This window comes from Candoia aspera, chromosome 1 (assembly GCF_035149785.1).
Source record: "Candoia aspera isolate rCanAsp1 chromosome 1, rCanAsp1.hap2, whole genome shotgun sequence".
Classification (NCBI taxonomy): Eukaryota; Metazoa; Chordata; class Lepidosauria; order Squamata; family Boidae; genus Candoia; species Candoia aspera.
In genome coordinates, this window is record NC_086153.1 from 53,660,623 (window position 1) to 53,680,741 (window position 20,119).

The window sequence follows — 20,119 nt, forward strand, 5'->3', positions numbered from 1 at the left end:
TGAACGGTCACTGAATGAGTGGTAGGCAAGCGAAGACTACCTGTATATGTGAAAAAGATCTAGATGTTCCAACCAATCACAGATTGAATGTGAGCCAACAATGCGATGCAGCTTCTAAAAAAGGCAAATGCTATTTGAGGATGTATTAACAAGATATCAGAGTACACTTTAAGTAATTATCCCACTCTACTTTGCCTTGGTCAGAACCCACTTGGAATATTGTATTCAGTTCTGAGCACTACTGTTTAAAAAAGGATATTGGGAAACTGGAGCAAGCTGATGAGGCAGCTGGGTATATTAAAATAACGATATGTTTAGCCTGCAGAAGAGAAAACTAAGAGTTATGATAGCAGTCCTCAATTTCTAACGGTATTGTTAAACTGTTTTCCTTTTCCTTCTTCGACATAAAAAAGCAAGAAGGATTATGGGCAGTAAAGCTATCTAACGTTGAAATACACTCAAAAATATTACAGAGCAAAATTTGACAAGGCAGAAGAGAGAAGAGGAACCTTCGCTTTCTTACACTTACCTTCTTCTGATTGGACAGAGCTGCGACCCAGGATTGCCTCGGGTTCTTTGTCATAGCGGCCCTTAAGTTGGCTGCGGCAGCGTCGGAGGTTTTTCTCTCTCTACCCCATGAGGGGGTGCTGTGGTTTGCTCCGCGGCCGCTAGGCTCCGGAAGCCGGTGCTCCTCTTCTGTCTATAATATTGTAGAACTTTTCTCTCCCGCTCGCACGGCAGGAGGCGGCGGAAACGGGGGTGGGAGCCACGTTTGAGTAACACGCCTCGCTATTAGTGGTAATCCTGAGGTAACCCAATAGGAGATCTCCTTGCTTGGATGTGGGCCGTCTGAAAGCGCCATCTTACTTCTTGTTAGAGTGCTGAGCTGTACGTTCCCGGTCTGAGCGCGAGGGAACCAGCCATGCCGCTTTATCAGACCTGGGAGGAGTTCACTCGTGCAGCGGAGAAACTCTACTTGTCCGACCCTATGAAGGTACGACCCATGGCGTGGGGGTTGTTTGAGGCGTGGGGAGCGGAATGTCGGTGGACGAAAGGACAGCGAGAATTCGCTCGAAGAGTTGAGCAGAAGGAAGAGGGTTTGGTGGGTGTTTGTGTCGCTGGACTGACTTGGTTTGGGGGTATTTGTTACCGTATTAGTGTAAGCCAACAGGCCAGCTTTCCAACTCTGGTGATGCCGAAATAGTAATAATTGCTGGCTTTTCTGTAGTTGGCAACTATTTCCTTGCTTTGATCCTGCTCAGAATGGCTCTTCTCCTAATGAGAAGGTGTTAATCAAAAGTTCTGATTCTTTGCGGTGTATTGAACTTGTGACACATTGAGTGTATTGCTGATCTATGCATCTCTCTTTATCGTATTTCCTAATGGGCTGGCTGGAGTAAATTTGGAAGTAACTCTTTTGGTAGCGTTATAGTAAGTAATAAATTTGTTTTAGTTGATATGAAGTCTTGCGAGTTTCTAGTATTTGGCACTTGAATATCAACATTTCATCTTGAAGATATTGGGTTAAAATCTTGCCTTTTGTAATGGTTGTTGCAGTCAGTTGTACAAAATAAATAGCCAATGAACTCCTGTATGCTTATTTATTAATCATGTTTGTATGGTCGCCCATCTCACACAAAGTGACTCTGGGTGGCATACAACAATGAGATAAAATAGCAAATAGATTTTAAAAATCATTATAAAAAGATCAAAAGTAATTATTAAAAATATAAAAAAATTTAAATATACAAACCCCATGGAGAGAGCAAGAGTATCAATCACAGTGGAGCCATCTAAGAATATCTCCAGTTGCCAAAGACCCCTAAGCCTGATGACATAACCAGGTCTTGAGGGACTTCCTAAGATAGCAGGAAGGAGCAAGCCAACTTCAAGGGGTAGAATGTTCCATAAGGACGGAGCTGCAGCAGAGAAGGCCCACCTCCTGGGACCCACCAAATGCAAGTCCCTGACCAGTGGAACCCGTAGAGTGTCTTCCCTGCCAGATCTATACGGGACGGGATGATGTAATCTGGGAGAGGCAGTCCCTCACATAACTCAGCCACATGCCATGAAGGGCTTTAAAGGTCAAACCAGCACCTTGAATTGGACCCAGAAGCAAACTGGCAGCCAATGCAGCTCACAGAGCAGAGCTGTAATATGTGCTCTTCTAGGAGCACACACAACTGCCCAGACCACAGCATTCTGCACCAGTTGAAGCTTCTGGATACTCTTCAAGGGCAGCCCCATGTAGAGCTCATAATAGTAGTCTAATCTGCATGCAGTATTTTGTAGAGCAGATCCATTTACTGGTTTTGTTAATTTAAACTGTTAGTGTTTGTTGGTTGGGAGTAATCAAATGAAAAAGAGCTAAAGGTTGAAATGCTATGTGTAACTGGAATTAAGGTAGGTTTGTAAATAGCCTTTCTTTTCACCTTTGAAAGTAACTTGCGAAAAGTATATCTAATATTGATGCTATTTTATTTTTCTATAAAATGATTTTTGTGTCATTTCAGGTCCGTGTGGTACTCAAGTACCGACATTGTGATGGGAATCTGTGTATTAAAGTAACAGATGATGTTGTTGTAAGTAAAACTTTGGTGACATGATTTATAATTTTAAATTCTCAGAGTCCAAACCAAATTTTGAATATTTTGAATTATTTTGTTTTAGCAGAAAAATTGGTTGCTTCATCATTTCATGGTTTATATATTTAAACTCTTATCCCTTTGCCAGGGAGATAAAGGTCTTTACAGGAATCTGCCTACTCATAGTGGTTGGGGTGGGGTAGGTTGAGGACTGCTTAGAGGACATAGTGACAGGAAGGAAGCCACTGCCCCCTGACATTCTTTAACTGAAACTGGGAAATATGTTTTGCTGCTCTTTTGTTTATACAGAAATAGTTCACTAGGATATCTCTGATGTATCCTCTGGTTTAAACTGAAGACTTCTCAGAGAAGTAGTTGGGTAGACACAGATGCATTCCAATCATTTTTGTAAGATATGGTGTTACAGTGGGAGCGCTATAGCATTCTAAAATTCTAAAGCAGTACCTCAGAATAAATGTGGATTTTTAGAATGCTAATGCCCAGAGTCATTTAAGGTGGATGCCATACAAATCTTTCAAATAAACATATAAATAAATAATGCATTTACCCTCTGTTTCATACATAATCTTAAACAAGTTTAATTATTAGGGAGCTGTAATTCTTGCATATAGTACATTTATCTGTTTAAACTCCTGAGAACATTAATGTTTTAGACATCCTGGTTTAGAAGTAGCTGATTCTTTTTAAAACTTTGCACTAAAGAACAATTTTTAATTATTTCAGAAATATATATCATCTTTCCTGATCTCATTTTCTAACAGTGAGCAACCAGATATCTAGGGCGCGAAAGTGATTTATTTTTTCCCAGTTGCCTGTGAAGATTGATTTTGAGCCATCAAGGCTAGTTAATGCTGTTAAACTAATCTATATCTTTCCAATTTCCAAGTAGCAATTAAAGTACAGAGAGAATCTGTTCTGAAAGATAGTTGAACACTTGAGAAGGGAAGCAAATTCTGATAGTGCTTAGTAAAGTAGAATCATGACGTTGATACTTAAACCTTTCCTTCTTAAGTATGTGCAAAATCAACATCAGTGTTGTATAAACAAGAAACTGTTCTCTAAAAACGTTATGATTTATTTTTTTTTAAGCTGTGTATTTAGACCCTGCTGAAGCTGTTTGCTCTTCATGGAAATAGTTAAACAGAAATATTTATAATATATTTTTCAGTTTTCTGCCTTAAGCTATTTCGGCTATAATCTTTACATTATTTTAGCACATAAGTTTTTATGCACAATAGCAAACTTATTGAATGGTTCAAAAATTATGAGTGAATTTACCTTTGATTTAATTATACGTGTTGGTTGTTGTGTATTAAATATATAATATAAAATGCTGGTCTAGATGGAACTTTAGCCTTAACCAGCAGGACTCATATTAATGTTCTTAATAATGTGCCACAGTGGGGGGGTAGAACTTGGCTGAATTTGGAAAACCTACACAGTCAGACCTGGATAGTACTGACTTGGGAGGCCACAAAAAAATCCCAGGACAATAGGTAGAATATTGTAAGAATATCCTGGAAGACGGTAGGGTCAGACCAGATTAGTATCGTTGCAAAGAAAACTACATGAAAGTGCCTATGTAGAGTCCAACTTTACTCAAATATGTCCTTACCTTTTTTAAAAAAAATAATTTGGTCCTGAGCAATTATACTTGATTTACTATATATTTATTATATATTTTGTCCTCATAATTCTCTTTTGTTAAGTCTTTCTGTCATAACAGTTCAATTTGCATTGCAAACCTAGATTGTAGTAGCTGTTCTATGTCCTCATAATATGAGGGTAAAGAGCAAGTTTTGGATTTTTAAAAAAACATTTTGATTACATGCCATCAAGTCAATGTTACATCTAAGCGACCACATAGATAGACCTCTCCAGGATGATCTGGCCCCAGCCTGGACCTTCAGGTCTCCCAACAGTGCACCTATTGCTCCAGTAATCAAGTCCATCTACTTTGCTGCTTGTTGTCCTCTTCTTTTTCCTTTTATCTTTTCCAACATTATGGACTTCTCAACAGAGCTCAGTCTGCATAATACGTCCAAAATATGATTATTTGAACCTGGTCATTTGTGCCTGAAGTAGAACTATGATCATAGCATCTGAATATCTTTTCCAAGGCTTTCATTAGCACCTTACCAAGTTCTCTTCTATAGCATATTTCTTGATAGCTGGTCCTTTTATTCTTGATAGTCGATTCTGAAAGGCAGAAGCTATCTGCCATGTCAGTGTCTTCATTGTCAATTCTAATGCTGACTGCCATACCTGTTGTCATTTGTTTGGTCTTTATATTTAATTATAGGCCCATTTTATCACTGTGCTCCTTGACTTCCATTACTAGAATTTCCAGATCATTTGCATTTACATCTAAATGTAACAGCATAGTTCAGGTTATTGATATTTCGTCCTACAATTTTAAAATCATGCTCATCTTCTAGTCCAGCCTCACTCAATATATTTTCCACATATAGGCTGAATAAATGAGAGTATACAACCTTTGCAAACCTAAAATAAGTCTGTTTCATTATATTCTATCTGGACTGTGGCTTTCTATCCTGTGTATGGGCTTCGCATGAGGAAATTGAGATGTTTTGGGAGTCCCATTTTTCTAAGGACATTCCACAACTTGACATGTTTGACACAATTGAAGGCCTTTCTATAATCAGTGAATCATATATTGACTTCTTTTTGGAATTGTTTGGCTTTCTCAATTACCAGTCCATCAGCAATGATGTCTATTGTTCCTCAGTCTTTTATAAAACCAGCTTCAACATCCCACATTTCCCTTTCCATGTAGGGCTCTAACCTGCATAGGAAGCATTATTTTGCTAGCATGTAAAGTTAAAAATATTGTATGATAATTTGCACATTTTATTAACTCTTATTTGTTTGGTAGTGGTATGTAGACTAACGTCTTCCAGTCTGTTGACCACTGTGTCAGATTTGCTGGTGCAGTTGGGTTAGAACCTTTACTGATTTATCTTCTGTTGCTTGTTATATTTCTGGAGGTATTCCATCAATTCCTATAGCCTTCTGACTTGGTAATGACCAGACTGCTGATCTAACTTCATTTTGTAATACTAGGAGTTCATGTAAACAGGGAATGTCTTCTAAAGTATCTTGGTTGTTAACATTTCTATGTACAGAATTTCAGTATATTCCTTCTGTATGTGTTTGATCTTTGAATCAGTTGCTATCCATCCGTTGATATCCTTTAGCATACCAGTTTGAGGTTGGAATCTCCTTCTGAGTTTGAGGATCTTTTGGAAGACTTTTCCTTGTTTTTCCCATGATGGTTTCAATCTTCAGTGTCTTTATAAATGTCATTGTAATACTGCTTCTTGTTTCTAAAGAAACGGTTCTCTGAAATTCTTTGTTAAATATGTTCTTGAGATCTTTGGCTTTCTTGTCTTTGACTTCACTTTTTGGCAATTTCTGCCATGTGTTCTGATATCCAGATTGGTTTCTTCTGTTTCTTGGTTTTTGGCAATTTCTTTTCATATTTATGCTTAACAACTTATTTAATTCCATATTCCTCTGGTTCCCAGACAATGAGGTTCAGGGTTTCAAAGTGATTTCTGATGTTCTCCTTTAAAATGGTGGGTATATTTTTAAGACCATAACATAGAAAGTGGTTGGCTTTGTTTGTCCAGCATGTTGAATGCAATCCAACCTGAGGGCCCATCGTGCAGCACTGTATTATCAGTCACTTTATGTTGTCTATCCAGGTGGTTTTCTTGGTAAAATACAGCAGTACTTTTACCATTGTCTTTTCCAGCATTGTATGAAATAGCGCCTTTGCTGTTGCCATTATATTGGTCTTGTGCCTCCAGCATCTTCCTATATTGCTGCTACCCAATATAGGTGCCTCCTTTATTTGGGCAGCTGGGAGGGCCTTGTTGTCATGGGTGACCCTGCTGGGAGTAAATAGTCTTGGCATGGTCCTGGCATTCTTTGCGTATCTCTCCCAGAAACATCCAACCCACTGCCACAATGAGGCAGCAAAGCAGGACTGGCGGGGAGTGTCTTTAAAATTATGTTAAGATAAATCCTGATTAGGATTTTCCCTACCCTTTTTTCTTTCAGTGTCTACTCTACAGGACAGATCAGGCTCAAGATGTAAAGAAAATTGAGAAATTCCACAGTCAATTAATGCGACTCATGGTAGCCAAAGAATCCCGCAGTGTTGCCATGGAAACAGACTGAATATCTGGAAATAAAATGAATGCTCTAGTCACGTATCACAGGAGGAATGTATCTGTTGGATTTGAGCAGATTTTGGAACGGACACATGATGGCATCAAGTGGACTATTAAAAGCTAAACTGAGTTTTGTAAGGATTTTGGGGCTCCACTTCAGAGTGGCTGGTAGACTATATGCTTTCATTGAAAGCTTGTATTTATTTTTCTTTTAATTTGAATGAGGAAATACGTATGTCCTTTCCTGGAAATATTAAAGGTTAAAGTACACTCAGCCAGCTTTATAAGTTTCTTTCCTTAAATCTTTAGGCCATTGCCTAAAAATGGAAGGGTTTCTCTGATGGGTTGAAGAATGCTGTTATATAGAGGGAGTTTTGTCATTGAATTTTATGTTCTGTTTCTTAAAGAGAAAAATAGTTAATTAGCAATGTAGAATCTTTATATATTGATGTATTATTTAGTTGGCAAATAATATCTGATAAAATGTTCTACTGGAAAAACGATGCCCGTGAATCAATTCATGTGTCTAGATTGTAAGGTTCAAAACTGATTCTAGCTTAATAATCATCAGCGTCTTGGATTTTCAGTAAACATATAAACTGAAAAGGAATACATTTTCTGCTTGTTACAGCAAGTGCTAAAAACAGCTATTTTTTTACTGTATTTGAGATTGCTGGCAGAGGCTGTTAATTGATTTTGAATGATAGAAAGTACTAAGAGTGTGCAAAACATTTGATTTTGAACTGCTTCAAATGTGAAACTTCAGGAATCATCCCACTCCTTGTGCAAAATTGAAACACTTCAGTGCTTGAAACACCTGTTACACACTTGAATGAGACATTTTGCAAAATCTCATGCTAAAATGTTTTGAAACTAAATGTTTTACATGTACAAAGGCCTAAGGCATATAAATAAAATCATGTGTGCAGAACTTTTAAATAGCAGTTTCTGAAGCTAACCTTCAGGTGTCCTATAATTTCTTCTCACATGACTCACTATTAGACACTAAATTAGGTGGTTTTCCACAAGTGGGACTGGGTAGTGTTCAATACAACAGATGAGAGCAAAAGCTTCACAACCACAAGAAGTATAAAAGGGTGTGTGTAGTTTGCCAGTAATAGAATAAAACCCATCTTAGATTGTTTTCTGGAATCTGTAGATAATGTTCACTAAAAAGTGATGTTCAAATATTACTTTATTATAGTTTTAAAAGCTGCTCTATGGAATGGTAATGATCAGGGATGTGCAAAGTTTACTGTTCCAGGGATGGGATGTTTCAGGAAATCTGGAAATTGTTAACTTCTGAATTATACCAATCCAGCTGTCTTTGTGGGATGGTCCAGTTCTTTGGAAGAAGACCATTCTGAAACACCATGAACCACTTTTCAGCTCTTGACATATGAATCTGCCAGTGTTGTATAATCTCATTTTCTGTATATGGAATGTTTGCTTTTTGCAACTGCCTTGTACAAGAACTTTCAGCTGAGATGGGATCCACAAATGCAAATGTCCATCTTAAAGGCTAACATAAGTCACATCTATCAAGAATGTAGTCTACGTTGTACACTATCTTGTCCTGCATTAAGGCAAAGACTAAGACAAATAAAGTAGATGAAAATGAGAGAGAGCTTGAGGATACTGTTTAGATGTTCATTTTGTTTCCATCTAAATAGTTTATTTCTCTGTGACTATCCAGATGCAAACAGAAAGCCCACAACACAACAGAAGCAACATCTTCCTACTCAGGTTCCCAGAAACTCTTGCTGAGTGAATTACTGCTTTAAATATACAGTAGGAAGTTATATATAGACATCAAAACTAATACTCATTGGTAATGCTTCTCATAACATTAAATTGGTTTAACAGCTTTGAAGACCATCATTGCATGGGGTGGGGCTTAGTTTGTTACACAAAGATAAGTTGTATTGTAAGAAACGTTCTCAGTTTAATCCCTAAGATATAGTAAATTTTACTTGAGCTGGTTGGCAATGAAATCAATTTTGTAATTTCAGAACATGTAAATAAATGAGCCCCTGTGGTGTTTTATTTCTTTAAATAAAATATGCTGTTATAAACTTAGGAGGAAATACAATCTAGAAAAAAACGCTTCATACGTCTGAACTAAGAAACTGCACTTTAGAAACTCAATTCAAATTGGGAAAGCCACTGAAGCCACTGTTTCGTTTCTTGATGAATATTCATTTCAGGTGATTACCTCTGCTAACAAAATATTGTACAGTATATGCTTTTGAAAAAATAATTCTGCTAGCTATTCAAAAGAGTGGAAGGAATGCTCTAGAGATAGGTTTATGTGAATGCTAGTGTAACTAATTTCCTCAGGGCTGAACTAGTGCTAAGTCACACTCCTGGAACACATCTCCCATTCAGGCATTTCTCCCCATCCTCCTTGCCCCCAGGACTGGCATACTATAAAGTGGATTATTCATAGTTTTCCAATCTAATTTATAGGCCAAGTCTGGAATATTGGTAACGTGTATATGTGCTTCTTTACCTTTTCTTGTACAGGCACAAGATAATGATTTGATTCCCAGTGCTGAACGAGGATTTGTAGACTTGGCAAAACAGAGACAAAGTCTATTTTTGATCTCTCGTTTTGCCTCTTCCAGCTTTTCCCAGTCCGTCCTTTTTCCGCCTTTTTATCAAAGCTGCCCCAAGACATTTTGCTGCCTGAAGCGAAGGATAAAATGGTACTAATTTCCCGCTTCACGTACAGATGTGAACTTGGCTGTCAGTTATTGGGACAGTATTAAGCAGTAATATAGGAGCTTAGGACAAGCCCTGCCCTGCCGTCCAGTGCCTTCTACATTAGGGAGCTTGTGAGAAACAAGGGAGCAAGCGGGGACCTTTGCTGCTGTCAGTGCCGCGGACTGAGGCACGAGTTTCTTACGAACTACGTTTCCCAGACTTCTTTGGGGTGTATCGTGTAGTTCAGTTCCCAGTTCCCCGCCTTAGCCACGATGGGCGTGATTTGGAGCTGCCGGGGGGAGGTCCCTCCTGGTTTTGCAAGGGTGGGAGGTCCATGAGATTGGGGGTTCTTACAGAGCTCTCAATTTATAATGAAAATGTAAGCCTTCCATATACTGTACGTTCATCTCTCTTCTGCTTTGATTCCTTCCTCAGCGGGAACATTCACACCGCACGCCAGCAGCCTAAGCAGCCGCAGGGTACCTTTTCGGTCGTGGAAAGGAGCTTCGTAACTTGCTAAGGCAAGGGGGCCGGGGGAGAGACTTCGGCATATGGGTGGGATAACCCATTTCCCGCTGGCCTTTCCTACCGGAGTACTGTAATTGGGAGAAAATGGAGCATGGCGTAGGCATCTGAGCCGTGTCATGAGCGCCTTGAATGGTCCCGTCTGAAAAGTCTGTCCCTTTCTTCCAGTTACGTGTTTCTGCCATTTACACGATTTTGTGTTTAGGTTTAAACTCTTGAACCTCACAGCTTGTGCAAGCAAGTACTGTACTGTATGCAACTTCTGAAGCAACCGCTGCAGAACTAGGGGTGGAAAAGTCGCAGTCTCCCTCTTTGCGGTCATTGAGATTTGGTTAAGCAATCTCAGAGTGCGGAGACGAATGCTTTAAAAAACAAATCAACCCCCAAACCCAAGCTGTAGGTCCCGTGAAGTGGCAATTTTAAACGCTTTACATTGTAGCTGGAGATCTAAAGTTGGAGATGCATCCTAACAACCCAAACCTATATTTTGTGCATTGGGTCACTGGTAGTTCCTATTAAGGCAGTTCCTTTTTGATGATCTGTTTTGTATTTCAACCCTGCCACACCCAAATTCGATGGTTCTGACAAATCCTCCTCCTAACTGAGGAGGTGTTGGAAAAGAGATGGAGGGAGAAATCTGGAATGGAAAGGGTATGCAAGAATATTCCTCTTCCCCCAGGAGAATTAAAATGTTGCCTTCACAGCCTGTGAGATACTGCAGTCTTTCAAGATGTTTTGTTGATGTCCTGACAACAGCAATCCCACAACAGAAAAACTTCAAAAAGAGACCCTAGCTTGGAGCTGCATTTGTTCTTTTTACTTGGACTCAAACAAGAAAATGGGCTTTGAGTTTGCTTTCCATGCTTATTGATATAGCCAGCCTCGGATGACTCTGATACGAACAATGTATGTTTTGCTTTTGCATATTTTCACTAAGTTTTTCAGACTGAGCTTTTGCACTTTTTTGTTCTTGGGCTCAGCTGATGGCAACCTAACTTCCCTTCAGCATGTGTTTCTGAACCTACTGCAGTGTTTCTCAACCTTGGCAACTTTAAGATGTGTGGACTTCAACTCCCAGAATTCCCCAGCCAGCCAACTTGTGTGGGATAGGAGTTAGAGTGTCAGGTTAGGACTGGGGAATTCAGAGGCCATGAAACTCATTAAGGGACTATGATCATTATCTTTCAACCTAACTTGCCTTGCAGGGTTGTTTGGAAAATGAAATGAGGATCAGGTACCTACTGCTCAAGTCATTCAGAGAGGGCAGAGATCAGGCAGCAACAACAAAGAAGGATCCACAGAGCTGTGTGTCTGTAGGTGCCATGAGAGCCTTAGCAGGTCCCAGAAAATAAAGATGTCTCATGCAGGTTGTAGTCCAGACTGATCTCTTCCATTCTCTGACTGTTCTCAGGCTTTGATTAGCTGAATCAAGTTGTCTCTGGAATAAGATGCAGGTGTTCAGTTTCCATAGAAACTGGCAGGTGACAACAGTTGCTTTTCCGCAGTTGTAAGACATTTGGACAAAGTGAAGAGAAACATTTGAAACCATTTTTCTGGCTGCTGTTTGGTTCCATGTGTATGTTGTTACTGAATAATTTAGTCTGTTCTAAAAATGGTTTACGTTTTATGCATTACTGGCTATGCCTCACAATACAAATATTAAACTAACCAATTTAATAATTAGAAAGATTAAAACAAAAATGCAAATATTTATGCAGCTAAAAATCTAAAATCAGTATATGTGGGTAAATTATCTACACAAGGACATATACTCTTAAGCTTGTATACTGCCCTGAAATCAATTTTGATGAATGGCAAAGTGACACTGAATAAATAAATACAACCTGTACATACAGTTCGGCCATTGTTTTAAAGAACAAAGAACAGCTTTAATCCTGTGAATTTTTACCTTGGAATAAATCCCAATCAATATATTGGGATTTATCTGAGTAGACTGTTATAAGATTGCTCTGCCTGTCAAATTCAAAGAAATGGTAATGTTCCACTTGTTTTTAGGAAGAAAACCAAGATGAGAACTAACCCTTTTAAAGAAAGCGGACTCCTGTATCCAAGGTTACAGCTATGGTGATCCATATCATTTATTTTCTAGTAGAATTTTTATTTCTGTGTTTGACAGAATTTGCAAGTGGTATCCTTTCATTATTGGTTCAGTGTCCATATGTATTTCTCCAAAGTGAGTGCACATGTATGACAATGTGCCATTTATCAACATTACACATCGAGAACCACAAATCCAACTTGCACAGTAGTTGGAAGTTGTTCATCAGTTTCTTCCAATTCTGGTACCCAGTGTCCTTGACTTCTACATGTAATTCTGTTGACATTCTCCAGGCATGATGTTTAGACCTGCACTTTGCCCTCCCCAAGACTGTTGGGTGATTAAATGATTATGGTTTTTCTCACATTTCTTTCTCCTTCAGTTGCTACTGTGAGGATAATGCAAGAGGCATTAAATGCCACGGACTGAGGCACGAGTTTCTTACGAACTAAATCTATTTTCGTTTATAACTTTCTGGAAATTGTTAGGTTATGGTCAGAGACTGAATTAGAACATGGAATAGTACGTTTGGTTGAGATTAATCCTGTTTTTTCTATTGTGCATGGATTAAATTACAGAGCTATAGAGTTACTTCTGTTGGAAGTCTGCCACTCATACTTTTGGGCTTCCTGTAACTTGACCATGGTTCAGAATGTTTAGAAAAGAGTGCTTTGTTCTTTTAACAGGGCACAAGAGTGAGAAAAGGTAAATCCAGGGATGTTCGGGGAATCCTCTAAAGCAGAGTGGATAAGTTATATTGGAAAAATAATGTGTGTACTGAGTTGAATGCAAAAGTTCAAACAATTTTGGTTAAATTGTATGCTTTAGTTAATAGAAGTTGATATAACCTCAGCATGCTATAAAGTTAGATATTCCACCTTTCTAAAAATGTGAATGTGTATTTATTATTTTGTGGAGTTGTTTATAGGTGCAAAATAAGAAAACAGTGAACAGGGCAGGTACAAAAGTTTGTAACAAAGTATTGACTGAAAGAGTACACATCTTTTTAATATCTTCTTTGTAGAAATAATAGCTTCCAAACATTTCCTGTAGCCAGCAAAGAGTCTTCTTGTTTTTGGATTTTTTTCCCCACCCTTCCTTGAAGAAGTCTTTGGCTCAAAAATATTATCAGGTCTCCTTGTATGCATATTTGAAACCTTCCCAAATATTTTCAATAATATTCAAGTCTGGAGACTGTTAAGTCCATTCCAAACATTTTGTCTTTGTTTCCCTTTTTTGCTATGCTTGATGTGAAGGTATATTTTGGATTGTTGCCTTGCTGAAATATCAGACATCCTTCAAGCTTTTCCCCTTTGAATCTGTATCACTAGTACTGTATCCCTAAAAGAAAGTATTATCTGAAAGAATATGGAATATGATGTACTAGTTGATAAAGAAAATTGCACATTTTCAACATTCTGTTCATTACTACAAGCATGTTCTTGATGAAAAGGGATTGTAGAAATATGTAAACAAAATTTAATCAGTTTTACAAGTACTTCAACACAAACATGTTTCTCAGCTCAGAATCATTCTTGATGACCATTCTTAATATCCAGAGGATAGTGCATGAAGTCTACAGTCAATTTATAGACAATTAATACTTGTGAGAATTTTATTTGCAAGGCCTGGATCATCTGAACAAGTTCTAAGTGATAATGCCTGTCAGTTCATTTCTGAATAACTTAGGCTTTCATTAAAAAAAACCCACATTATTAGGCATATTACTTAGCTCTATACTACACAATTACAAATGTCTTGGTGAAAAAAATATACAAATATACAACTTTGCAGTCAATGGAGCATGGCAATTTTTATTTATTTGTTTATTTATTAAATTTATATGTGACCCAACTCCCAGCAACTCTGGGCAGTTTAAAAATCATTAAACACATTTACAACAAGTAACAAGACAAAACAAAGAAACAAAGATGGCAGAGAAAACAAACCCAGATGGTGATAAGGAGAAGCAAGAAAAGGGATGTCAATTGTCCTCACCAAAGGCCTGGGCAAAAAGCCATATCTTTCTTCGAAATGCCAGTAGGGTGGGGACCATTCAAATCTCAGGGAGAATCTCGTTCCAGGGCAATGGAATCACTTCAATACAAATTGACTAGATGTTTGCTTTTCTGTTGAAATTCTTGTTTGATTTCTTGGACACTATGTTTGATTATCACAGTATCACTAGCAAATGAGTGTTGGGTTAACATCTCACTGTATATGTTGATACTTTTATCTCCTTAGTTGAACCCTCTGAATATTTCTTTAGGAGCTGTTCTGAGGAGCTTTGGGGAGATTGTATAACCTTGTTGATACACCTTAATGTATTGGGATGTTGACTAGCTGGTAAAAGAGAGAGATGTCAGTTGAGGAGCCTTCATTTATTGATTACCTCAGCTGGGCAAAGGTCTTATCAGTGCCTTGATTTCTCATCCCATTCCTTTCTGTTCTGTCAAATGCTTTTTTGTAATCAACAAACACAAAGCAAAGAGGGACGTGGACTTCTTGTGCTCATTCCATCAGCTGGTTAATTGTATGGAAGTGGTTGATGGTTGAGTATTAAAACCATCTGACTCTCATAGTTGGTGTTCATCTAATTTTTTAAATATTCTGTTTATGATACCTTAGGTGAAGAGCTTGTAGGTTGAAGAGAGAAGGCAGATTGGGCAGTAGTTGGCCAACTTTTCTGGGTTACACTTTTTGAGTATTATAACTGTCTTTCCACTTTTTTAGGAATATCACCCACATCTAGGCAGTCATTAAAAAGCTTGGTGGTTGTTTTGTTAGGGTGCGCCACCAGCTTTGTAGACTTTTTCTAAGATGATACCATCTGGCCCTGAGGCTTTTCCTGATTTTGCCTAGAAAACTTCATCTGATTCCATTTTTGGTACCACTGAATATTTACCTAAGTGATGGTGTTTTGGTATAGCTACTTTTGAGGCAAAGAGGTCAATGTTAAAAAAGTCTTCAGTTTCTTGTTGGTCACCTGTGGTTGGGTTATCTTTGTTGAGGGCCTTCAAAAGCCCTCTGCTCTGCTGCATTTCTTTCCAGAACATTATGATACTGCTTCTTGCCTTTGCTGCTTTCACAAATTGTTGTGTTTGGTGATTTTCATAATCCCCTGTTAGGTGCTGCCTTATCTTGCAGTTCAGAACATAGTCCTGTCAGTCTTATTTTCTTTTTTCAGCTCCTTCCTCTTTGATAAGAGCTCTTTAGTTTTGTTGCTAATGCCGGTGCCTCTTCCAATTCTTTTCTGAACTTTTGCTACTGTGATGCATTTTTATAGTTTTTTTGATGAGCTGTTCATACTATTGGGAAAGCCATATGTTTGTGTTATACTTACAATTTTGTTTTAGAATTAGTTGGCAGTTATGCTCGGAATGGTCAGCGGTAAAAGGAAACGAGGCCATCAAAAACGATGGCAAGACACCATCAAAGCCAACACCAGCCAGAGAATAAAACAACTGAAAGAAGCTATACAAGATGGAAAAAGGGGAGAGAGCTGGTCCATAGAATCGCTGAGGATCAGATACGATTGAACGGATAACATCACCATCATCATTGTCATCATATTTCTTTTTTTTAATAAGAATTTTGTTAAATTTCAAGCAAAGATAAAAACTACAGAAAAACAAAACTCTACAAAGAAAAAACTAAAAAAGCGTGGAAACACAAGAGAATTATTTTTTTTTTGAAATTACAAAAGGAGGTGACTTCCGACTTTTAACAGCAAAGATATACAACAATTTTCCATAATCAATCCCTTACTCTATATTAAACCAAAATCACATTATTTCTATGAATCATTCCATTGGCACATTATAAAGATCACTAAATACATTTGCTCCCTCCCCTTATATTAAAAGATATATATATCTTTTAATATCTGTATACATATACACACACACCCCTCCTAATCAACTCCCCCCAAAGATAACATTTATTTAATTATTTCCTTCCTGCTACTATTCTATACATTCCTGTCTACTATAATAAAGATCAAACTAAAAAACATATAAATCGTCTGCCATTGTACTTGATAATACAACAATTTTAATAATCTTAATCATATTAAACCCAAAACCAGACATTTATTATTTTTTATTATACCTTAATAATCTTAATCCAAATCGTTAAAGATAAATGAAATCAGCCAAACCCTAAAAGCAATCCAGATAAATATTATAAATATTCTTAAACCCTTATCCCACTGCAAAATAAACCAGAGCATTTACATATCCCCACAATGTGCACAGCGCTTTTTTCTTTAAAAAATTGAACAGCCTGACTGCCCCCCTCAAAAACTCCAACTTCTCTTCAGGTGACCTCCCCATGCATAATAACCCCTTCTTTTCCATGGCGTTCCATCAAAAGATCAATTTCACTTGTGGCTTGTAACTGGATCTCTCCCTTTAATTTCTTCAACTCAACTATCCAATCTTCATCCAGCATTTCAACAGAAGTCAAAGAGACATTCCTGTCACTGTTAAATTCCTCAATTTCATCCATGACATCCCCAACCAGATGAGACATTTTAAAGTTCATATTTTCCACAATGTCCTGAACGCCTTGCATAAAAACTTGGTAGGAATCAGAAAGAATCTGTTTAAAATCTTGTTGGAAGTCAGAGAAAGTCTGTTTAAAATCTTCCATGTCTCATGCAGTAGATTATGGCACCCCCTAGGAGCTAAACCAGCGAAAGTTGAAGATATGAAGGAGTTAAGGAATATGTTTACACAAGCGAAAGTGAGACGAGACAATTCCCTAGGGAACATAGAAGCAGAAAACTGAAAGTTCAAAACAGCCAATTCAACGTGTAGGAAAATGCTAATACCTTCAAATTTAGTACAAAAATAGTAACAGGGAGACAATTTACTCTCAGTCCTCCTTAATATTTGGAGGGAAAATGAAGTCCAAAACTTTAAAAGAATTTTTTAAAAAATTAATCCTAAAAATAATGATAAGCACCAAGAAAGAAAGCCTGCTTTTCCTTGCTGTAGAAAGCCTCCCTTAGGGTACACATACTTAAAAGAAATATAAATTGGATGATTTAGAAATGGGGTGGCTGGTCTTAGTGTCCCTTTGAGGCTACAACGCAGCTTGGAAAATGGTGATGTCCCAGCCTCCCGGCTAGCTCTTACCAGTCGAACACAAACGCTGCTTGCAATCTTCTGGCTGCAAGCAGCTGCTCAGAGGACAGATGGGGTGATTTCAGATGTTTTCCTTTTTCCAGAAAAACACTCCTGGGCTTCAGGAAAAACCTGCCTGAGCCTGAAAAAACTGCCGGTTGTCAGTTCTACCCACTGAGCCCACGGGCACAGCTGTTCAGTCCGCCATGTCCCCACTGGAAGTCCATTGTCATATTTCTTAAGAATCGTGATTAATGGGGGTATTGAGGATACCCCCATTTGGGGGGGAGATGGGCAGTAATAAAATTGGACAAATAAATAAGAGTCATTTGAATTGGACACTACCAATTGGACCACTGATCTCTGGTCACTGCCAAGGATGAATCGGTATATTACTGATATACCGGTAATATACTGGTATATTGGTATATACCAGAGTCCCCTTTCTGGGAGAGATGGGCAGTGATAGAAATTTGAAAAATAAATAAATAACATTTTATGACAAATTATCCATTATTGCACAGTATATAGTCATTCTTCTTTGGTTTCCCAGTTAGTGGAGTGCCAAATCCAGCACTTCCTGTTGGTTTCTCAAAGTAAGTGACTCAGCAAAAGTTGTACATTGCTCCCCAATTTCATTTTGCTCATAATCTGAGATTTTGCCCAGGAAGTTTTTACCCACTTGTCTTGAGCTTATGTAAGAGTTTAGGTCTCCTATGATTTTTTTTTTTGGTAGATCTGTTGAGTTGTTAAAGTTCTCAGTAAAATAATTAAGCTTCATTGTCATAACAATCATAGGGAGCATAATATTGGGTGATAAGTAGTGTAGGTCATTTCTGTCTTTTATCTTCGATTTCAGAGTTACAAGACATGGGGCAACTATTTCTAGTGATTGTATGTTTTGTGTATAATGGTTAGCAATAATGAAGCCAATTCCATCAGTGTGGTGTGGGCCTTTGCCTGCACCAGATGTATTTCATCACCATTATTATTCCATTTGTTGTGTGTTTTGTTAGATGCTTTTGCTTTGCTCAGACCAGTGATGTCATACTTGATTTTTGTGAGTTCTTCTATGTAATGGTTTTGGCATGCAGCCCCAAATCCCTCCTAAGGTTGTAGGAAATAATCCAGAATTTGGTCTGGGGTAGTCTCTTGAAACTCTCTTTGTTCTACGTGTTAATTGGAATGAATAGTGCATCCAGTCTTCCAGCTTCTCCCTGTTGATGTTTTGCCTGCCATTTGTGGTAGAGGGTCTATGTTCAGCCTCTTGTGATGCTGGTACCCAACTGGCTTTCCTTGTGCCTAGAACCTGCCATAGGATATTTCCTACTCCTACCTCTTGGAGGAGTCAGCATTGGTGGCTCCTCTAAAGGAGCCTATAGAAGACCTAGTAAATGGTTGCCAAAGATTATCACTGTGTGGCATGTGGTCATGGCTGGCTGTTACTGAGCTGGGACGAGTCAGCCGAGAAAAAGGCAAGAGAAGAGGCTTAGGTATGGCCTCACAGTGCAGCTGTCTCTTAGTAAAAAGCTGAGAGGGAGGGAGGAGGAGGAGGTGGGAGTTGGTAGCTAAGCAACAAAGTGGATGATTGCTAGCGAATAGCTCTGGGGGAGAGGTAGAGAAAGTTACAAACTGGGAACTTTGGGCACTGTGCTGTAAATAGTTCTGTTTTTTTCTCTAATTCCTGTCAATATATCTGTATATACTAAAATAATAATAATAATAATAATAATAATAATAATAATAATAATAATAAAAGCCTTCACCTCTGTGAAGCAATTGCTCTCTATAAAAGCATGCAGCCCTCCAGCCTTAGAAGAACCCTCATTCACACTGTGACACAGTGCTCAGGTTTTTGCATAGTACAGGGTTTACATAGTACAGGGTTTCCCAACCTTGGGAACTTTAAGATGCCTGGACTCAACCCCCCTCTTAGTTTTGAATTACATACCTCCCTGCCTGCCTATCTTCCTTTTCATTTCATTGACCATTTTGATTTTGAATTTTTGATTGATTAAATCCTCAAGGGTAATTCAAGGAAGAAAGGCTAGCTTTTAGAAAGCTCAAAACATGGTATTCGACACACCCAGTTATTTCAGTGACTAGGCTTCCACATATCACTGTTAATCCTTACAATTGTTTTGATGTAACAATTGGCACGTGATTTTGTATGAAGTTTATCATCAAACAAACAACTGGCCAGGTTCCTAAGAATGTTGGCATTCTCTAACGTTATCCTCCCATGCCACATAGCAAGGAGGCTTTCAAAAAGGTTTTAGATATTGCATGAGGTCTCCTGTGCAGAGAAAAATCTGCTTGCTGGCTGGGGAATTCTGGAAATTGAAGTCCAGGCATCTTAAAGTTGTCAAGGTTGAGAAACACTACATAGTAAAAGAGGCAGGGATATTTTGGTATCATCACACTAACCAATTGCAACACTGTGATCACACCTTTGTTGAATCATGAGCACAGAGTGATAAAAAGTCCACTTGCACCACACTGAGAGTCTATTTTCAGCTGAGGGGACATTCCCTTAATATACCTGCAAAAAACAAGGTACTGTACACAGCAACAATTCATACTGAGGGAGACATTCGTCAAGAAACAAAAAACAAGAGTATATGCCAGGGAGGGAAGGTTTTCCCCAGGACTCAAAAAGAGAATATAGAACACTTAAATTTGTGACTGTGAATTGTTTCATGGTATTAATCTGCAAAAAGGAGCAGGAAACAGGCGTACGAGTTCAATATGTGTGTGTGTATGAGAGAGAGAGAATGTGTGCATGTATGTATGTGTGTTTAAAGAGAAAGAGAGAATCTGTTCTTCATTCTTCCTCTGGGTTCCTTGAGGGATTTGTTCAATCTTTTCTGTTTACGTTTTGTTTCTTGTTAAATC

At 38.2% G+C, this 20,119-nt stretch overlaps 1 protein-coding gene across 1 annotated transcript; it reads left to right on the plus strand.

Annotated features, from left to right (window-relative positions):
- The first annotated feature begins 827 nt into the window (after window positions 1-827).
- SRP9 (signal recognition particle 9) lies at window positions 828-7,305 on the plus strand. The gene is made up of 3 exons (XM_063304383.1): window positions 828-994; window positions 2,514-2,582; window positions 6,693-7,305. The coding sequence occupies exons 1-3, from the start codon at window positions 923-925 to the stop codon at window positions 6,810-6,812; spliced, it is 261 nt and encodes an 86-aa protein (XP_063160453.1). The 5' UTR covers window positions 828-922; the 3' UTR covers window positions 6,813-7,305.
- The last annotated feature ends 12,814 nt before the right edge of the window (window positions 7,306-20,119 follow it).